Genomic DNA, 18,183 nt, shown 5'->3' with positions numbered 1-18,183 from the left:
GCAGACTTAACCAGCATGGCTACCACAGCATTCTGCAGCGATACACCATCCCATCTGGTTTGTGCTTAGTGGGACTATTATTTGTTTTTCAACAGGACAATGACCTAACACACCTCCAGGCAGTGTAAGGGCTATTTGACCAAAAAGGAGCATGATGGAATGCTGCATCAGATTACCTTATTTAACACTCTTTTGGTTACTACATGATTCCATATGTGTTATTTCATAGCTTTGATGTCTTCACTATTATTCTACAATGTAGAAAATAGCAAAAAATAAAGATAAACCCTGGAATGAGTAGGTGTGTCCAAACTTTTGACTGGTACTGTACCTCAGAAGACTTTCCATCAACACCAGTGTGGTTATTTGCCATTAGCAGGTGGGTCAGAGGTCTGCCTTAAGCCTGTTTAATTCTCTTCAGTTAGTTCACATTAATGGAAGGATACATCTGGACTTTTTAAAACCTGCCGCGTCTCTCCTAGCAGCACCGCTCCCCAGAACGAGTGCCTGGCCCTCCATGTCATTTCCCGAAGAGCATTTACAATGCCACACTAGATTCTATCGCCGTTGGAGTGGGACCCATTTAACGGCTTAAGTAGACATAATAGTGAGTAAGATTTGGGCAAGGGGCCAGATCGCGTGGGGTTCTGTTTTGTGTTCAGAACGACATCTGTTTTCAGAGCAGCTACATCAAAGGTGCTGAATGCTGTGGCTGTATTGTCTAGGTGGTGTCAACTTCCTGGGTTTCTAGCGGCATTGTGCTCTGACCCTCAGAAACAGGGCTTTGGTCATGAGACTTGACTGTGTGTGACATATTTTCACTGTTTCAGTACGTTTTCAAAGTCTCAGCTCATATTGTGCGCTGTTTAAACATCGTTGGAAGGAAAAGCTAGCTAAGTTGTTTAAAGTTGTGTTACGTTGTCTACCCTGAGTTGCTATGACATTGGTCAGAGTATTGATGGAGTAGTTGTGTGGTGTTTTGCGTTACTGCCATTACCAATGATAAATGTAACTTGAGCTGGAAAACAGTTGTTTCAGAAAGTGCACTCTGTCCCTAAGTGGTGACTTGACCAGACGCACTGAGACCCTCTGAGGCCAGCCCTGCAGCCCTGACCAACACTTTACTCTCGTTCACGGGGCACGGCGATTTATGCGGGGTGACAGAGAGGAATTCACTCCCAACAAATCCCTCTCTTTTAAACTGCCGCTTGTTATCACTGACCCTTAGTCCTCACCCCTATAAAGCACCGGTGTTTGGGCCGCAAGCGCTTGTAAATAAGGATTGCCTCCCTATTTATGTCAAACAGAGATTGGTAGTGCTGGAAGTGAATGAGGTCTAGGCTCTCTATTACTACTTGTGTATGTATACAATTAGCATGATTCTAAATGCCATCAACCATGTATCATCAGCCGGGGGAAACGCCTTCATAAATCTCCCTTTAGGGTAAAGCAGGAGAAATACCATTTAATAAAAGTTTACTACACCAGTATATGTATTTGGGTAATGGCTAATTACCAGTATTTTCTTCACTGGTTGGTTTGCTTGTGCTGTTGAAATATTTATATGCTGACTGGATTTATGCCCCAATTTGACCCAGTGTGTTGGAACGGCTGTCTTTCAACTAATCCAATAGGCTTTTGGGGAAAGCAGTTGAGGCCTGCACTTAATTACGTTTGGGGTGAATGGTTTTGGTAACAAGCTCCCCTAGGATATGTGCTGCAATGTCTACAGTCTCCATGTTGAGCTTTGGGAACGCATGCCAAGATGTGGGCCATTTTTAGTGAGAGGAGATGTAACCATTACCTTCAGCTATACCATATTAATACAGATATGACAAAAACAATGAAAATAACATATTATTCCAATTTCCAAACTTAGTTTCAATATTTTCAAATCAAATAAAATATTATATGTCACATGCGCCGAATACAACAGGTGTAGATCTTACCGTGAAATGCTTACTTACGAGCCCTTAACCAACAATGGAGTTCAAGAAAAATAGTTTTTACTAAATAAACTAAAGTGAAAAATCTCAAATCTAAAAGTAACACAAGAAAATTACTTAACAATAACGAAGCTATATACTATATACTAAAGGTAACTTGCAAAGTGACCATGCATAGATAATAAACAGCGAGTAGATAGTCCGGGTGGCCATTTGATTAATTGTTCAGCAGTCTTACGGCTTGTGGGTAGAAACAGTTAAGGAGTGCTTGAGTCTTACACGGAACCCAAACCGGCTGCGCGCGTGCGCCATCGTGCATAAATGTATTTTGTCCGCCTACACCAAACGCGATCACGACATGCAGGTTAAAATATAAAAACTAACTCTGAACCAATGACATTAATTTGGGGACAGGTCGAAAAGCATTAAACATGTATGGCAATTTAGCTAATTAGCTTGCACATGCTAGCTAATTTGTCCTATTTATCTAGCCTGGTGTTGCTAGCTAATTTGTCCTGGGATATAAACATTGAGTTGTTATTTTACCTGAAATGCACAAGATCCTCTTCTCCGACAATTAATCCACACATAAAACGTCCAACCGAATCGTTTCTAGTCATCTCTCCTCCTCCCCGGCTTTTTCATCTATGAACTTATATGGTAATTGGCATCTAAACGTTCATAGTATTACCACGACAACCGGCAAAACATTTAGTCTTTCAATCACCCATGTGGGTATAACCAATGAGGAGATGGCACGTGGGTACCTGCTTCTATAAACCAATGAGGAGATGGGAGAGGCAGGACTTGCAGCGTGATCTGCGTCAGAAATAGGAATGACTTCTATTTTAGCCCTTGGCAACGCAGACGCTTGTTTGCGCGCGCGAGCAGTGTGGGTGAAATAATTGAATAACATAGATTTCTACATTTATTTTGCAACGCTCGCGCACGTCACACTAGCGGTGTGGTCAGCCTACTAGGCTTCAGCGTATGTCACGATCGTCGTCGGAATGAGACTAAGGTGCAGCGTGGTGAGCGTACATTTTCTTTTATTTGTTAAAATGTCACCAACTAAACAAGAAATAACAATAACGACCGTGAAGCTTACAAAGGATATAGTGCCCCTAACAAAGACAACTTCCCACAATGACAAAAGGGAAAAAGGCTGCCTAAGTATGATTCCCAATCAGAGACAACAATAGACAGCTGTCCCTGATTGAGAACCATACCCGGCCAAAACAAAGAAACACAAAAAACATAGAAATCCTCCCAAATCACACCCTGACCAAACCAAATAGAGACATAAAAAGGCTCTCAAAGGTCAGGGCGTGACATCGTATTTGTTTTCAGCGTATTACAGCTGATCTGTTCACAGGTCAGTGGAGTTAGGAGGGAACCTATAAAAGGTCAGTCTCCTCTGTCTGCACACGCATGGCTTGAGCCATATGGCTGTATTGTGCTATCTACACAGAGCTCCACAGCCCTCAGTGATCCAACAGACAATGATCCAGTGATGTCAGAATAAACGCTGCTCTCTGGCAGAGCAGGCAGAGCCTTGGCTGGAGATTCAGGCCTAGCTTCTTTAGATCCAAGGACCTGCGTTTTGTCTGAGGGTGTTTTTCACTCCAGCAGGGTGAAATGAATGGTGTCTGTCAGTTGAAGGACAGACGAATGAACGACTCAGGAGAGCAGCCCTGAAGAGAGCCAAAATGCTTTTTCTTCATGGCAGTTCTGGCGCTCAACTTGCTTTGACTATAATTGAAGGCTAAGTGGCTTCTTTTAATCAAAAGCAAATAATGACAGATTTGATGGTCTATTTGTTGCTGACTACTGTATATATGAATTGACTTGTGAGTTGCTTAAAAATGCCTGGCAGTATACAATAAAGTGGGATTCCTTGTCATAAATATACCTACTGATATACAGTAAATGTCCTTTACCATATATTGCTTTCCCCCTATACATACTGTATTTTATACAACAATGTATAAATTAACTGTATTTACAATGTACTGTAATATATTTCATTATTGACCCTTGTGACCTAAATAATTATGGCCTTATTTATAAACTTTCTTGCCGAGCTAAAATTTTAGAATCCTTGATTAATTCTCAGCTTATATCTTCCTTATCTAAGAAATGTAATCATTAATGTACATCAGTCAGGCTTTCAGACCAGGTCAAATGATGTGGTTAACTGTGTGGATAAAAGGCAATATTGTGCTGCCCTCTTCAAAGGCCTTCGATACTGTTGATCACTCGCTGCTAATTCAGAGGCTTTCCTTAATTGGCCTAGACCAGGCTGCATGTTATGGTTTAAAAATTACTTGACAGAAAGAACTCAACCATCTACTGATGGTGTTAAATTAGGTTTCCTGAATATTACAAAAGGTGTCCCGCAGGGGACGATTCTGCGTCCTATACTTTTTACTGTTTACATTAACAACATCGACTTGTCTATAAAAAAAATTGTAACCTGTACTTGTATGCCGATGATACTGTTGTGTATGCTATTGCCCCCTCGGTTGACTAGGCTCTATCTGAACTACAGCCTGCCTTCATTGTATTAGAGAAAAACATTATTGACCTGAATTGAGTATTGAATGCAGGTAAAACTAAGTATATGATGTCCTCTAGAGTGCATAAAAATAACAGATTTCAGCATATGTACTTTGGATGGTGTCCATATTGATCATGTCCCTACTTACAAATATCTGGGCATCTAGATAAATAAAAAGCTGTATTTTAAAAAGCATATTTATGAGTTAGTTAAGAAGCTGAGAATAATAATGGGCTTCTTCTAAAGAACTAGGTCCTGCCTCTCGCTAAATAGTAGAAAGCATATTATTCAGTCGACATTCCTATCGGTTATAGACTATGCCACTTCATTCAAGCCGTTAAATGCAGTTTATCATACAGCACACTGCTTTATGCACAACCATTTTAGCACTCATCACTGCATTCTCTACCAGAAAGTTGGTCTCCTTTGATTTCATGTAGTTTGATACATTGCTGTGTTGTCATCTATAAAGCAATTTTACAAAAACTCCCACTGTACCTAACGTCATTACTAAACTTAAGACAGGATTTACCACACCTGTTCTCAGGGAAGGCTGCCTCTGGACATTCTTTTAGTTTTCTAGCACATTATTCGTGGAACAATCTTCAAAACATTCTTAAAATGTGATGTTCTGGTGCCTCTGGGGCGATTCAGAAAGGCGATAGAGGACCTTACTACTGATGAATGTGATGTTCTGGTGCCTCTGGGGCGATTCAGAAAGGCGATAGAGGACCTTACTACTGATGAATGTGATGTTCTGGTGCCTCTGGGGCGATTCAGAAAGGCGATAGAGGACCTTACTACTGATGAATGTGATGTTCTGGTGCCTCTGGGGCGATTCAGAAAGGCGATAGAGGACCTTACTACTGATGAATGTGATGTTCTGGTGCCTCTGGGGCGATTCAGAAAGGCGATAGAGGACCTTACTACTGATGAATGTGATGTTCTGGTGCCTCTGGGGCGATTCAGAAAGGCGATAGAGGACCTTACTACTGATGAATGTGATGTTCTGGTGCCTCTGGGGGCGATTCAGAAAGGCGATAGAGGACCTTACTACTGATGAATGTGATGTTCTGGTGCCTCTGATTCAGAAAGGCGATAGAGGACCTTACTACTGATGAATGTGATGTTCTGATGAATGATGATGATGAATGTGATGTTCTGGTGCCTCTGGGTCGATTCAGAAAGGTGATAGAGGACCTCTACTGATGAATGTGATGTTCTGATTCAGAAAGGTGATAGAGGACCTTACTACTGATGAATGTGATGTTCTGGTGCCTCTGGGTCGATTCAGAAAGGTGATAGAGGACCTTACTACTGATGAATGTGATGTTCTGGTGCCTCTGGGGCGATTCAGAAAGGTGATAGAGGACCTTACTACTGATGAATGTGATGTTCTGGTGCCTCTGGGACGATTCAGAAAGGTTCAGAAAGGTGTTCTGGTGCCTCTGGGTTGATTCAGAGGACCTTACTACTGATGAATGTGATGTTCTGGTGCCTCTGGGGCGATTCAGAAAGGTGATAGAGGACCTTACTACTGATGAATGTGATGTTCTGGTGCCTCTGGGACGATTCAGAAAGGTGATAGATTACTACTGAAATGGATGTTCTGGTGCCTCTGGGGCGATTCAGAAAGGAGAGGACCTTACTACTGATGAATGTGATGTTCTGGTGCCTCTGGGGCGATTCAGAAAGGTGATAGAGGACCTTACTTACTGATGAATGTGATGTTCTGGTGCCTCTGGGGCGATTCAGAAAGGTGATAGAGGACCTTACTACTGATGAATGTGATGTTCTGGTGCCTCTGGGGCGATTCAGAAAGGTGATAGAGGACCTTACTACTGATGAATGTGATGTTCTGGTGCCTCTGGGGCAATGTGATGTTCTGATGAATGTGCTGGTGCTCTGGGGCGATTCAGAAAGGCGATAGAGGACCTTACTACTGATGAATGTGATGTTCTGGTGCCTCTGGGGCGATTCAGAAATGTGATGTTCTGGTGCCTCTGGGCGATTCAGAGGACCTTACTACTGATGAATGTGATGTTCTGGTGCCTCTGGGGCGATTCAGAAAGGCGATAGAGGACCTTACTACTGATGAATGTGATGTTCTGGTGCCTCTGGGGCGATAGAAAGGATAGAGGACCTTACTACTGATGAATGTGATGTTCTGGTGCCTCTGGGGGCGATTCAGAAAGGTGATTACTACTGATGAATGTGATGTTCTGGTGCCTCTGGGGCGATTCAGAAAGGCGATAGAGGACCTTACTACTGATGAATGTGATGTTCTGGTGCCTCTGGGGCGATTCAGAAAGGCGATAGAGGACCTTACTACTGATGAATGTGATGTTCTGGTGCCTCTGGGGCGATTCAGAAAGGCGATAGAGGACCTTACTACTGATGAATGTGATGTTCTGGTGCCTCTGGGTCGATTCAGAAAGGTGATAGAGGACCTTACTACTGATGAATGTGATGTTCTGGTGCCTCTGGGGCGATTCAGAAAGGTGATAGAGGACCTTACTACTGATGAATGTGATGTTCTGGTGCCTCTGGGGCGATTCAGAAAGGCGATAGAGGTCCTTACTACTGATGAATGTGATGTTCTGGTGCCTCTGGGGCGATTCAGAAAGGTGATAGAGGACCTTACTACTGATGAATGTGTTAGTTTTTTATGACCGTTTCTTTCTTTCTGCTAACATTTTATATTTATATTTTGATGTGTCTATTTTCTGTCATTTACAGAAAGTATTCAGACCCCTTAACATTTTCAACATTTTGTTATGTTACACCCTTACTCTAAAATTGATTTAAAAAAGGTTTTTACTCATCACTCTCCACATAACACCCAATAATGACTGATCAAAAACAGTTTAAAAAAAAAATATTTTTTAAAATAAAATAAAACAATTATAAATGCATATTGATGTTCCTTCCGTAACTTTTGGCTACATTTACATAAGTCTAAACTATTGCAGATAGAATTAACCATTATAAAACAGTGACATAATAAGGCATATTGTAAAGTTTAGGTGTTGGCGTCTCAAAGAGAACGATCGTGGAGAACCCCACTTCAGTGTTGATCTCTCAGAGCGCTCTCTCTCTCTCTCTATCTGGACATTTAATCTAGATCCCTTTTTCATATAAATCTTTAAGCAATTGTTGTATTGACCGACAGAAGGGACTATTTTGTCATGGGAAATTGATGCTCAGTATCAAACATGCATCATATATGATAAGCACACGTACATGAATCATTGTTCTATGTTGTCCAACGTTAAGAAGTGTCAGTTTCTCTGAGTACATAACACATCTAATGACATCGAAACCATACTATAAGCATACCTTGTTCTTCCCTTTTACCAGTTGATTTTTGTTGTATATGTTCTCAATCCAGTTGTGTGAGTAGTTCCCCTTATCGTCCATTTGAACCGGGATTGGCTCAGTGTAAAGGGTACACCTATAGGACAGAGGAAACCAGTCATTACTGATCTAGACGAAACGGCTGCAGGTTACCTAAAGTATAAAGTCTGTTTTGAAAATTAGTACAGAACAGTGGACAAAACAGAAGACTCTTAGAGCAGAATGCTGTGTGGACATGTCATCCTTTCCTATATTTCATTAGTGGGAATCAGAAATGACACTATGGACCAGCGAAAGTGGCCCAAACAGTTTTACAATGTGTCGCTCTGAGCGGTCAGGCATTTAGCCTTATGAGGCTCTGACTAACATTATAGATTTTGTGTGGCCTTTTAGGGCGGGCTAAAGCCCAGGCTGCCTAGGATTGTTAAACCAGACAAACACCAGCCAGCCTCTCCTCCACTCCTCGCTTTCCTCCAGTCTACTGAGGGGAACAATCAGACTGATGAGGAGTGAGGCGGCCAGGCTGAGCGGGCTGGGAGGCAGGAGGAAACGGCAGGGTGATAGGAAGGGCTGTGCTATGCGTCACCTCGCACAGGAAACCCCCTCATTCTCTGACTAGAGGAGATAAGGCTAATCCCCAGACCTTGGTGGGTCAACAACAGACAGCTGATACCTTCTTACCCTGCTGCTGATAAAGAAAGAACCCTTCCTGCCTCCTTCACCTCTCCCATCCCTCTTTCTTGCTATCTAAGACGTTACGCTTCCCCAACCACAAGGGGACTGTGATTTATACGAGGTCTGATCCTGAAATGGTAAATGGTCAATTTGCAATGAGAAATACTTGAAGGGGGTCTGAACTGTATAAACAAACATTTGGCTCAATCTGCCTCCAACTAGGCTGTGGCTGGGCTGAAACCTCTATTTGATGCACCTCCCTCATTAGCTGTTGAAAAAACAGGCCCTTTTCAGCTTCAATCGTTTATGAGCAACTTTTTCCAATGCCAGAACTGGTTATCTTTAGGGCTGCAGAAATGAGGCACCTTGACACAGCTTGAACCTCCACCATCATTTCTGTTACAAATTTGGCAACCAGGAGTGTTTTTACAAAATATTTTTTACGAATGATGGATAATTAACAGAAGTATTTGTCAAGTTACAGCGCCTGAAGTGTAACATAATTCAGGCCCTCCATTGTGAGGCCATCCCCGAGCCGTGTTTTTCTAGCGGTGTGGGGTCCTGATAACCAACACTTGATAACCCTGCGGTAATGGCCCATTGTTTGCCTCAGTTTTCGCCTCAGAAAGGACCCCTGCTGTCACTGACAGGGGTATAGCAGCTCTGGCTCTCAGGGAATGTTCATGTTGTTTATGAAGGTTCGCTAGCCGCCCAATCACTCATACCACAAGCTCTGTCCCGTTCAGCTCTATAAATATGGAACGGTGTTGGGTCTTTGCATGTCAAAAAACATATACTACTTATACTACTAACCTTGTTTAGCATTATCTAGTCTAAATATGGCATGATTCCACTATTTGTATCCATTTGCATCACATTCAAAGAGGGACTTTTACTTGGAAGGCAAACCACAAATTCCACTATTGTGGCTAATCCTTATTGTGGCTAGCTTCACATAGGTGGGACTGCCCATCATTAATCAAATACGAACTGTCTTATACACTGTTCATGTTGTTTATGAAGGTTCCCTAGCAGGTCGACATTCACGCCCATACCACACGCTCTGTCCCATTCAGCTCTATAGAAGCTTGGGGAGTTTGAGACTAAAATATCCTCTCTCCCCACCCACAGAGCCACTGGCCACAAATGAGTGGGGAATTCTCCCGGGGCTACATTTCTTTGACAAATGTCTGTATTTTGGGACAGAGTCAATTAAATGGATGCAAGCCTGTTTCTGGAGAGGGAGCCTCGGGCTAGCCCGGTGGTTCTGGACTCCAGACTCACAGACTCTGTGTGTGTGTGTGCGTGTGTGTGTGTTTGCGTGTGTGTGCGTGCGTGCGTGCGTGCGTGCGTGCGTGCGTGCGTGCGCGCGCGTGTGTGTGTGTGTGTGTGTGTGTGTGTGTGTGTGTGTGTGTGTGTGTGTGTGTGTGTGTGTGTGTGTGTGTGTGTGTGTGTGTGTGTGTGTGTGTGTGTGTGTGTGTGTGTGTGTATGATCCAGTTCCAATACTCTGACAGCTGAGCTCAGCATCAACAAACCCTAATTTAACGCAGCAGGCGTAAAAGTCCTGACGAGAAGAAATAAACTGCCGGGGGAGGTTCTCTTCTGCACTGTTGAACCAATCCAGTAAATGTGGAGGAGGAGTTAAGATGGAGTGTTGCCTTGTTAACACCCAAAAGCGGAAGTAGCGTCAAAGGCTCTCTTTCCATTTCCCCTGAATACCTGATGCATCCGCTTGTTGCCGGCCCCCCAAAGGGTGATCAAACGTAAACACTCAGCCAAAACATAACCAGGATGTGCACTGGCAGGGACAATGCTGGTCTGCTTCACTAATCATGTGCATTGACAGAGACCAGACGAGAGGACAATTAATCTCAGGGTCTGTGTGGACATATGGACGATACGTGGAGGTATGAGTCTTGCACTTCCAAGAACCAAAACAATAAACTCAGAACACCACGTCTATGTTACAGAAATAACTAGAAATGCGCAGTGACCCTCCCCGTGATCCGGCAGTTTCTGTCAGTCAGATGGTTCTGGTGACTCAGAACATTTTGATTCATAGACTGGGTTTTTGAGAAAAAAGATATGACTTCATCACAGTTCTGAATTTAGTGCTTTGATTCCTGGAAGTGGTGCCTTATGGTTGTTTCCTGGAAGTGGTGCCTTATGGTTGTTTCCTGGAAGTGGTGCCTTATGGTTGTTTCCTGGAAGTGGTGCCTTATGGTTGTTTCCTGGAAGTGGTGCATTATGGTTGTTTCCTGGAAGTGGTGCCTTATGGTTGTTTCCTGGAAGTGGTGCCTTATGTTTTTCCTGGAAGTGGTGCCTGGAAGGGGTGCCTTATGGTTGTTTCCTGGAAGTGGTGCCTTATGGTTGTTTCCTGGAAGTGGTGCCTTATGGTTGTTTCCTGGAAGTGGTGCCTTATGGTTGTTTCCTGGAAGTGGTGCGTTATGGTTGTTTCCTGGAAGTGGTGCCTTATGGTTGTTTCCTGGAAGTGGTGCCTTATGGTTGTTTCCTGGAAGTGGTGCCTTATGGTTGTTTCCTGGAAGTGGTGCCTTATGGTTGTTTCCTGGAAGTGGTGCCTTATGGTTGTTTCCTGGAAGTGGTGCCTTATGGTTGTTTCCTGGAAGTGGTGCCTTATGGTCGTTTCCTGGAAGTGGTGCGTTATGGTCGTTTCCTGGAAGTGGTGCCTATCGTTGTTTCCTGGAAGTGGTGCGTTATGGTCGTTTCCTGGAAGTGGTGCGTTATGGTTGTTTCCTGGAAGTGCTGCCTTATGGTTGTTTCCTGGAAGTGGTGCGTTATGGTTGTGCAAGATACTACACAGTTCTAACATATTCTTATGGTTTACAATAAATAACAGAACACATCGAAGTACATCAGGAACGAAGGAACATTGTGAAAACTTAAAACAAGAAGTGCAGAGCACACTGTAAGGCTCAAAGGCACTGACACCGTAGGTGAATACAAACAAAATGGTCTTCACAGTTTAGTTAACGATTTAGTTAATATAACCACCTGGATTGCCCAGGATAAACAGCCTAGGATGGCCCACTCTTTGTTAGTGACTCACTCTTTGTCGGTGGGGTCAGGATGGCATGGTTGCCAGAGCCACGTGATGTTGGGCATGGGCACTCCAAAGGCGGTGCAGGTTAGCTGATGCTGCATGCCGAACATGTAGGGCTGCACGTACTCCGAGGCCACCTCCTCTTCAGAGATCTTTGGTCTCACTGTGGGAGACACATACACACATAGAGACAAAGAGATCAGACACTGTTGCATCAACAGTTACACCTGGCCATTGGCGGTAAATAATGTCTTTATAATGAGAGAGAGGTTTGTCATCATGATGAATAACCATGGAAAATGTCCCATGGACACCAGTTGTCTTCTAACCTCTGAGAGTCGGCTGTAAAGTGCTTGAAAAAGGTTGAGTGATTGCATAGCCCTGATACCCTGGGGGTTGTCCATCACATCAGGGTGTCAGTGTCTCAGAGCTTGGCCCAGTCTCTACCCAGCTGCCTATGGGCCAGATGTGGCCCTATACCCCGTCCCAGGTCAGTGGATCAGCAGTGTGGGAGAGCACAGCAGTAATCAAAACCAGACTGACGGACTTACTGACTGGATGCCACCTCAAGAGGAATGCTCTGCTCACATCAGTTAATCATTCTCCACCAGTCAGTGTGTGTGTGTGTGTTGTGTGTGTGCGTGCGTGCGTACATGTGTGCGTATGTGCAAAGTCGTGACACGGTTTCTCTCAGTAATGTCCTCAGTTCAAGCCCCGGCTGCTGAATCCATTTGAGATCTGGAACACTGGGGCTGGACTTCAAACGCTTGATGAACGATGTTTAAAATAGTTCCCTAACTGTTCCCAGGAATTTCCTTTATTTTTCTCCTTCCATTGTTTGTGTCTGTGAGCGTGAGTCTTTTTTTTTGTCATTCCAATAATAATGATTTGTGGAGCAAACGGGAACGTGAGGGACTATAAATACAATTTATATGGGGCTGACCTTTACACTTTGGCAGAGTAGGAGGATTATTGGATAATGTGCAGGGAACGGAATGGAATACTTTGTGATGCATTTTTTTGCCCCCCATCGACAGCTTGGAGTAGTATCTGAGTGGCACATGTGTTGCTCAACACAGTTCTTAACGGCAAGCACAATGCACTCCCCGACTCTCCATCCAACTCACTATCAAAGCCCCATAACAAAATACCGACCACGTTTATAACCGCTAGTGTTAACGACCATCAGTATTTACATGGCAATCATTACAATATATTTGTTTCAAATGCTATGCTAAATCATATACAGTACACATATAGCCCTGTATCATGTTGTTTACATGAGCGGTGCTGTAGGCTACATACACATGATGTAAATAAAGGTTAGGTCTAGAGTGGGTAGGGTGAAGAGACAGGGCCGTTTACACAACCCGCGAAGCCCCTTCAAAAAGAGCCTGGCTAATCAATACCAGCTGGCCCGACTACGTCAATCCACTGCTGGAAACAACAAACCCCACAAGCCCCCAGGTTCCTGTCATGCTGGAGCTGCTGCTACCTGCAGCCCTGCACCAACCAGGGGGTACACAACCCAAAGTGCTGAGACTGCTCGAAATGCTGAGGCCCAAAGTCCAGGGCATTGCTTCATTTCCTCAGGATCGCCAGTCATTTGGAGGGATAAAGGATGGATATAGGATGGGATATCATGGGGATATAAGAGCTTTACCTTGGACTATCAGAGTGTAGCTGAGATTCCTGTAGAGGCCTCTCTCTTTGTTGCCCAGGGCGATGGTGAAGACCCCGGCATCCTTCTGCTTCACGTCCTTGACGAAGAGGTTGTAGCCTGAAGACTCGTAACAGGTGGAGTTCTCGTTGATGGGGACGCCATCCTTATACCTGGGAATGGGATACACCCACATTTACTTTAGAAGTTCAGCAAATCGTAACATACTAATATGAAAGTTGTGATGATAATAGATCAGCAACTCTGCATCCCAAATCGAACACTTGTACGCTCCAGTTTAGTGCACACAGTCACAACAGTGCCATTATATTCATCAGGAGTTGACAATACATTCAGTGAATAGTCCCAGCAGCTGAACTCAGTCTTACCATGTCATAGTGTTGGGCGGTGGCAGTGCATTGACCTTGGGTTCAAACATCAGCTTGTTTCTACCCTCGGTGTAGACCACTCTCCTGGCCCGTTCATTCTTATAGGACACATTCAGGTATGGATGTTCTGAAATCACACAGAAGACCAATAGCGAAAGCATGAAAACGACTGTTGAAAAACAACACCATAAATGTATTATAAATGAGATCATAAACTGGGTGGTTTGAGTACTGAATGCTGATTGGCCTACAGCCGTGGTAAATCAGACCGTATACCACAGGTATGACAAAATAGTTATTTTTACTGCTCTAATTGCGTTGGTAACCAGTTTATAATAGCAATAAGGCACCTCGGGGGTTTGTGGTATATGGCCAATATACCACAGCTAAGGGCTGTATCCAGGCACTCCACGTTGTGTCGTGCTTAAGAACAGTCCCGAGCCTTGCTATATCGGCAATACACCACACCCTCTGGCCTTATCGCTTGATCACACAATCGTTGCTGAAGATGAACATTACGGTGGAGTTATGTCTGCCTCTGCCTTAGCTCAGTGAGACCTTGCCTTCACGCAGGACCAGTTTCTAACACAGTGACCCACCGTAGATGGTGACTTTGGCTGAGGCGTGCTTCTTGTTCCCCGTCTCAGCGCTCCCTATATCGGCCGTGCACCTGTACACGCCCCTGTTGTCCATGGTGATGTTGGACAAGGTGATTGCTTGGTACATACTGGTGACCAAAGCCGGATCTTCTTTGGACTTGTTGATGATAGGGTTCCGATGGACCTGGGGACGCGAAGGCACTCATCAACAACCCTGAAACAGCGGATTCGTCGACCAGTAATCTTAAAGGATGTTGAGTGACTTAGAGCTTACCATTCTCTTTGGGTATTCCCAAGTGAAGTTGATCCTTCCATTGAAGGTGGTCTCTGCGGAGCAGTTGAGGACCAGGCTATCTCCCACTAACAGCTTGATACGTCTTGGGTTGATCTTCACGTTCCTCAGCAAGATAGCTATGCAAGCAGAGGTAGAAGGGAAGACAGGGTGAATTAACACCATCGGTAGTTTCCCTGTCGCTCTAAGAGCTCAACAAGAGAAGGAGAAGTTACTCACTAGTCCTCAGAGGGATGTATTTGGACTGGACCCGTTGGCCGTTGACGCTGGTGACACAGGTTAGGAGATGATAGGATTTGTAGGGACCGTATGGGATCTTGAAGCCCATTTTGGGGTCCCATTCCTTCCCTTGTTCAACCTCCTTTGATAAGGGTGGCCACTGAAAGAAGAGACAGGTAGAAAGGTGTTTATGAAGGGGCTTTATATGTTTAGTGGAGCTTCTAGTTCTGCAGTCTTTAAAAAGCACTCAGCCAGTCAGACTGAAGTACGATGCGGACAACTGGGTTTGGTATGAAACTCCACGCTCCAATGAGCTCAGCTGGCGACGCCTGCCCGTCAGAGCCGACATCTAATTCCTTTTTGCGGTTTTATGGAGTGTTACCATCGCAATTATCCATGCAGTGATGCGCGGAGCACTATTGACTTTGAACAAAGGATGAAATGGATGGATGTGGCCAAGGCCTACCACTGCGGTTGTTTGTTCTCCAGCCAAGTGTTATGCTGCTAGGAGAGAGAGGGGAAGGAAGGAAGCAGGCAGGCAGGAAGGAGAAATGCCATAGATCTTCCAGTAGCAAGGTCACACAACCCACTATCTTTGCCCTCTAAATAAGACTTGTTTGTCCATGTCCAAGGCATTGTGAGACGCAGCTATATATCAACCCTGTGAATACAAACACAGCCATCTATTGTTGAGGGTGGTGGCTCTGAGCTGTGGCATCTTGAAGGAAAAGAGCCACTCTGTTCACTGTTGCACATGATTTATAGGAAGGCCGTCTCGTGTTAAAGGCTACTGCAAAAAGACAAGGAGCTTGGTCACATCGAGAGAGATTTCCTCCTGATATAATTATATTAAAAATCACTTAACTATACCCAGGAGCATCATCAGCCTATTGTTTCCTCTGATTGGATATGGATTGTTTTTTAGATCCGCATTTCCTGGACAAGATGTTTAAAAAGAGGTCGTCTATATTTAGAGAGAGATTCTATTCTGAGGAAAATCTGTCTTGGAGGACCTTCCTGTTCTTAACAGGAAGCAGACAGGATGACTCCCTTTTCTGTCCCTGCCCCTGAGCCTCCCTTCCCCCTGGCCACTGTCCCCTGGCTGTTTCCGCATGCCTGAATGGCCTACCGTTTGATGGGTGTGAGAACTCCTAAGTTGTCCATTGTGCAGAGGCCCTGTGTTTACCATGTCTCTTTGCGATCTTAACTTTAGTGACGTCTTTCAGACATTGTCATGGTACACTCTGTCTGGTAAAGTCATCAATCTCATGCCCATACTATCTCGTACAACTGGTCAACATTGCTAAGTCTCATAATAAATGCTAACATTTGCTCTATTTTGAAAGACAATGGGAATGATATGCCCATTTCAAATGACAAATGATCATGAAAAGTCTTACCGCTTCAAGAGTGACGATCTGGTCAGGAGAAGTTGTTCTACAGGGAATCACTAGGGTGGCTTCATGTCTGTAGCTAAACAGGGTGGATGGATTGCGGAAATGGTGCTCCACAAACGGATGTTTTTCATCTGTAGAACAAATCAGAAAATACCAATCATTATTTAAGGTCCTACGTTTTTAATATCGTTTAATTTAACTAAATGGTTTTGCTGTATAAAAGTTGAAAGTTGTGGTCCTCAGCCTAAAGTGAAGCAGGAGAGAACATTTTCTTTAAAAAAACAGGTTTTAAAAATCAAAGTGAGGATAATGTTAGGCCATCCATCTCACACAGAGATCAAATAGAATCTTCCAGACCAGTGAGATCCGCTCCTACTCCAAACCCCCTCCTGCTCCTCCTGCTAGGTGCAGATCTGGATAAAGAGACAGGGTGGAGACGGAGCTATCATAGCTATCACAGCTCCAGTCTTTCTCACCAGGGCAGGCATCCAGAGCCTCTCTGACTGGCTGTTCCTTCACAGACCTGCTGTGGGAACTTCGTGGTTAGACAAATACTTGAGTGATTTGTGGCAGGCTGAGCTGTTTAGGCATGATAAAGGGACTAGTATTTGAAAAACAAACAGGGAAAATGATGTAATAAACAGTTGGAAGGGCTTTGAAAGAATCCTGGTTAGACTAAACACTTGGCTACCAGGCTGTCAGATCGCCAGGGGAGACAGAGAGAGAAGGCAGGGAGTCAGGCTAGGACCTCAGTAGGAAGACACACAACCTGTCCAGTGCTTTTCTGCGTCACAATGTTACTTTGGCCATGAATATCAGCATCTGTTCTAAAGGCCAGACATTAAGACACAGGAGCTGGACAGAAATATGTCCTGGAAAGAAATATGTCATAAACAGAAAAATGTCCTGGACAGAAATATGTCCTGGAGAGAAATATGTCCTGGAGAGAAATATGTCATAAACAGAAATATGTCCTGGAGAGAAATATGTCCTGGAGAGAAATATGTCCTGGAGAGAAATATGTCCTGGAGAGAAATATGTCCTGGAGAGAAATGTGTCCTGGAGAGAAATATGTCCTGGACAGAAATATGTCCCGGAGAGAAATGTGTCCTGGACAGAAATATGTCCTGGAGAGAAATATGTCCTGGAGAGAAATATGTCCTGGAGAGAAATATGTCCTGGAGAGATAGAAGGACCTCTCTGTTTTTCTTCTACAAACGGTTATTAATCAGGCTTGACATTCTTATCTCTCTCTGCCCAGATATTCCATGAGACGTGTCCCCACCACAGTCCCTCAGACTGAGACTACGATATTTAAAGGGACACTGATGTCAATCTCAACTATGACAATGTTTAAAGATATTTAGTGTTGTCCTGCATTCCTCTCACTGAGTTTTAAGGGAGGACTAGGCCTGTAACATGGGAGAGATCATAGCCGGTGTCGTGAGAGGCTCCAGGACAGACTGACTGGAAAACAGAAGCCGGAGAGAGCAGGAAATAATAGTCAATGACCAGGGCTTCCGATGCGATCACACTCTCCTTCCCTGTTCCAGAAGGAGTCGGGCAGCGGAGGAAAGCCTTCCTCTCCCTGTTAGAAGCACAACTCCTTCTGCCCGTCTTTGACTACCCCCTTTTACATATACTCATATACCTGTAATGACATGCTCTTTATAACATGTGGAGAGCTTGGCTTTTGATGCTTGGCTAAATTAGGTGTGGAATGGATGGAGCCTCTCTTTTCTAATTCCATTTTTTGTTTGGGGGGCTGTCTGGCGTCCAGCTCTTGTATCATGCCGGAAAACGTCAGGCTGTTCAGTGACCGTGGCCCTACCCTGGCCGTTAAAGAGGCTCTAAGTTTGTTGTATTTGTTGGCTCTGTTTACACCACACTGCACTGGAAGGTGTCGGCCCATTTAACATCACCACCCGTTCTTAGAGAGAATGTCTTGAACTTATGTTGCTGTGAAACAAACCAACTCAACAAAATAAATGATGGGGGAAAAACGTAAAGAATGTGAAAAAGCTCCT

General features: G+C 44.2%; 1 protein-coding gene across 2 annotated transcripts in view; it reads right to left on the bottom strand.

Annotated features, from left to right (window-relative positions):
- The window catches only part of LOC118363440 (vascular endothelial growth factor receptor kdr-like), an 83,958-nt gene that overhangs the window by 45,056 nt on the left and 20,719 nt on the right, over nucleotides 1–18,183 (bottom strand). For both annotated transcript variants that reach the window (XR_008087572.1, XM_052488338.1), the window contains exons 4-11: nucleotides 16,160–16,287; nucleotides 14,760–14,919; nucleotides 14,523–14,659; nucleotides 14,249–14,432; nucleotides 13,650–13,776; nucleotides 13,264–13,433; nucleotides 11,607–11,763; nucleotides 7,846–7,960 (exon numbers count right to left, since the gene is read on the bottom strand). Coding sequence is in view for 1 of the 2 variants with exons in the window: in XM_052488338.1 (XP_052344298.1) it covers nucleotides 7,846–7,960; nucleotides 11,607–11,763; nucleotides 13,264–13,433; nucleotides 13,650–13,776; nucleotides 14,249–14,432; nucleotides 14,523–14,659; nucleotides 14,760–14,919; nucleotides 16,160–16,287 (1,178 nt within the window). In the remaining variant the exon portion in view is untranslated. The remainder of the gene's footprint in view (nucleotides 1–7,845; nucleotides 7,961–11,606; nucleotides 11,764–13,263; nucleotides 13,434–13,649; nucleotides 13,777–14,248; nucleotides 14,433–14,522; nucleotides 14,660–14,759; nucleotides 14,920–16,159; nucleotides 16,288–18,183) is intronic.

The sequence above is a fragment of the Oncorhynchus keta genome, chromosome 30, assembly GCF_023373465.1.
Source record: "Oncorhynchus keta strain PuntledgeMale-10-30-2019 chromosome 30, Oket_V2, whole genome shotgun sequence".
Taxonomy (NCBI): domain Eukaryota; kingdom Metazoa; phylum Chordata; class Actinopteri; order Salmoniformes; family Salmonidae; genus Oncorhynchus; species Oncorhynchus keta.
The sequence above is the reverse complement of the archived record's forward strand: the minus strand, read 5'-3'. Positions and strand labels throughout refer to the sequence as shown.